General features: G+C 42.6%; 1 protein-coding gene across 1 annotated transcript in view; it reads right to left on the reverse strand.

Moving 5' to 3' along the window:
- Positions 1 to 1,398, reverse strand: part of chrna1 (cholinergic receptor, nicotinic, alpha 1 (muscle)) — a 12,898-nt gene that overhangs the window by 5,822 nt on the left and 5,678 nt on the right. Inside the window, exon 2 of the mRNA XM_035663726.1 lies at positions 772 to 914. Within this exon, the coding sequence (XP_035519619.1) occupies positions 772 to 914 (143 nt within the window). The remainder of the gene's footprint in view (positions 1 to 771; positions 915 to 1,398) is intronic.

The following is a 1,398-nucleotide window of genomic DNA, read 5'->3' on the forward strand; positions in this document are numbered from 1 at the left end:
ACTGTGTCCTGGTTGCATTTAGTGCTCATTGACAGAGTGTGGGGGCTGAGTTCAAGTGAGCAGTAGCTTTGGTCTGTATATTGAACTTCCTGGCTGAATTGCATTGTTTGCATTATTTTGGCGGCCATGCCATCACAAGGTGTAAGAACTGGTGACCTGCTCTCTGTATGTGATTAATAAAGGTCAACCTTGTTTCTTTAGTGCTGTAAGTGTTGTATCTTTTGTTGTTATTTCACTTCACTTGGCCAGTGCATAAAATGACATCCTTTCTTCACTGTCTGACAATTTTTAGTACCAAAGACAGTGACATATGCTTCAGTAGTGCTTTAAGTAACTACAGTTTGTGATTGAGAGGTTGCTGTAAGTTTTTCTCTGATGAGTGGGGCTGTTTGCTTGCATTATGACAGTTAAATAGCAATACAAACGTGTGAAGATTTAAATTGTCTTTTAAAACAGCAGATCTACTAAAACAGCGCTATCTACTTCTGACTTGGCTTGTTTGACGATCTACACCACTCCTGTCAGTAGCTGTATCAAGTTATATTGTATTCAGTCTCATTTTGTTGAACTAAATCGTGAAAAAGTCATATTCTGAACCCATTATCGTGAATTGCATTGAATATTGAGTTTAGTGTATCGTTATATCATTGCGGTACATTTAGCTTTGGGCCCCCGTTTAATACCGAGTTCGGTAACCCACAGATGATCTTAAACAAAACACAGTAGCTTTTGATGTTACCTTTCCCAGTAACCCCTCTTTCCATCTCTTACCACACTGATAAGTTGTATTAACTGCAGTCCCACGGTGACCACTACGGCCTCGCTGAAGTGGTTAACAGGACGAACCACCTTGTTGTAACCAGTAAACAGGGTTTTCACCAGTCGAGTCTCATCCTCTGAGCAGAATACTGGACCTTGGGCACACACACATAAACACAAATTCAGTCAGGCTCCATTTTGTTTTACGCTCGACGATGAGGAGAGGAAAACACAGACTTGGGCCACGTAGGTTGTGATGTCGAGGAATGAAACTTAAGAAACCTTGAGACTCGGAACTAATGTCAGTAATGTCTGATTTATACTGCAAACTAGCTCTAGCTCACAGATTCAAAACAAATGTTATTTTGGGCTCACTTTGGCCGAGGTTCACACGGGGAGTATGACATGTTGCCGTACCCAGCTGACGGCCATGTTCCCACTAGTGTTTTCACACCGGAACTGAAACCTCAGCTCAAGCGAGAGGGAACTGTGATTCACACACCAAACATTTCCCTGGCTTACAACCAGCAACCCGAAACCCTTCCATGCGACAGTGTGAGAGAGAGAGAGAATTTCTAGGAAGAGAGAAAGACAGGAAGAGAGAGGAATTATCAGATGAGAGGCAGGCACAGGCAGATG

This window comes from Morone saxatilis, unplaced genomic scaffold (assembly GCF_004916995.1).
Source record: "Morone saxatilis isolate NCDOM2014 unplaced genomic scaffold, NCSU_SB_2.0 Contig19, whole genome shotgun sequence".
Taxonomy (NCBI): Eukaryota; Metazoa; Chordata; class Actinopteri; family Moronidae; genus Morone; species Morone saxatilis.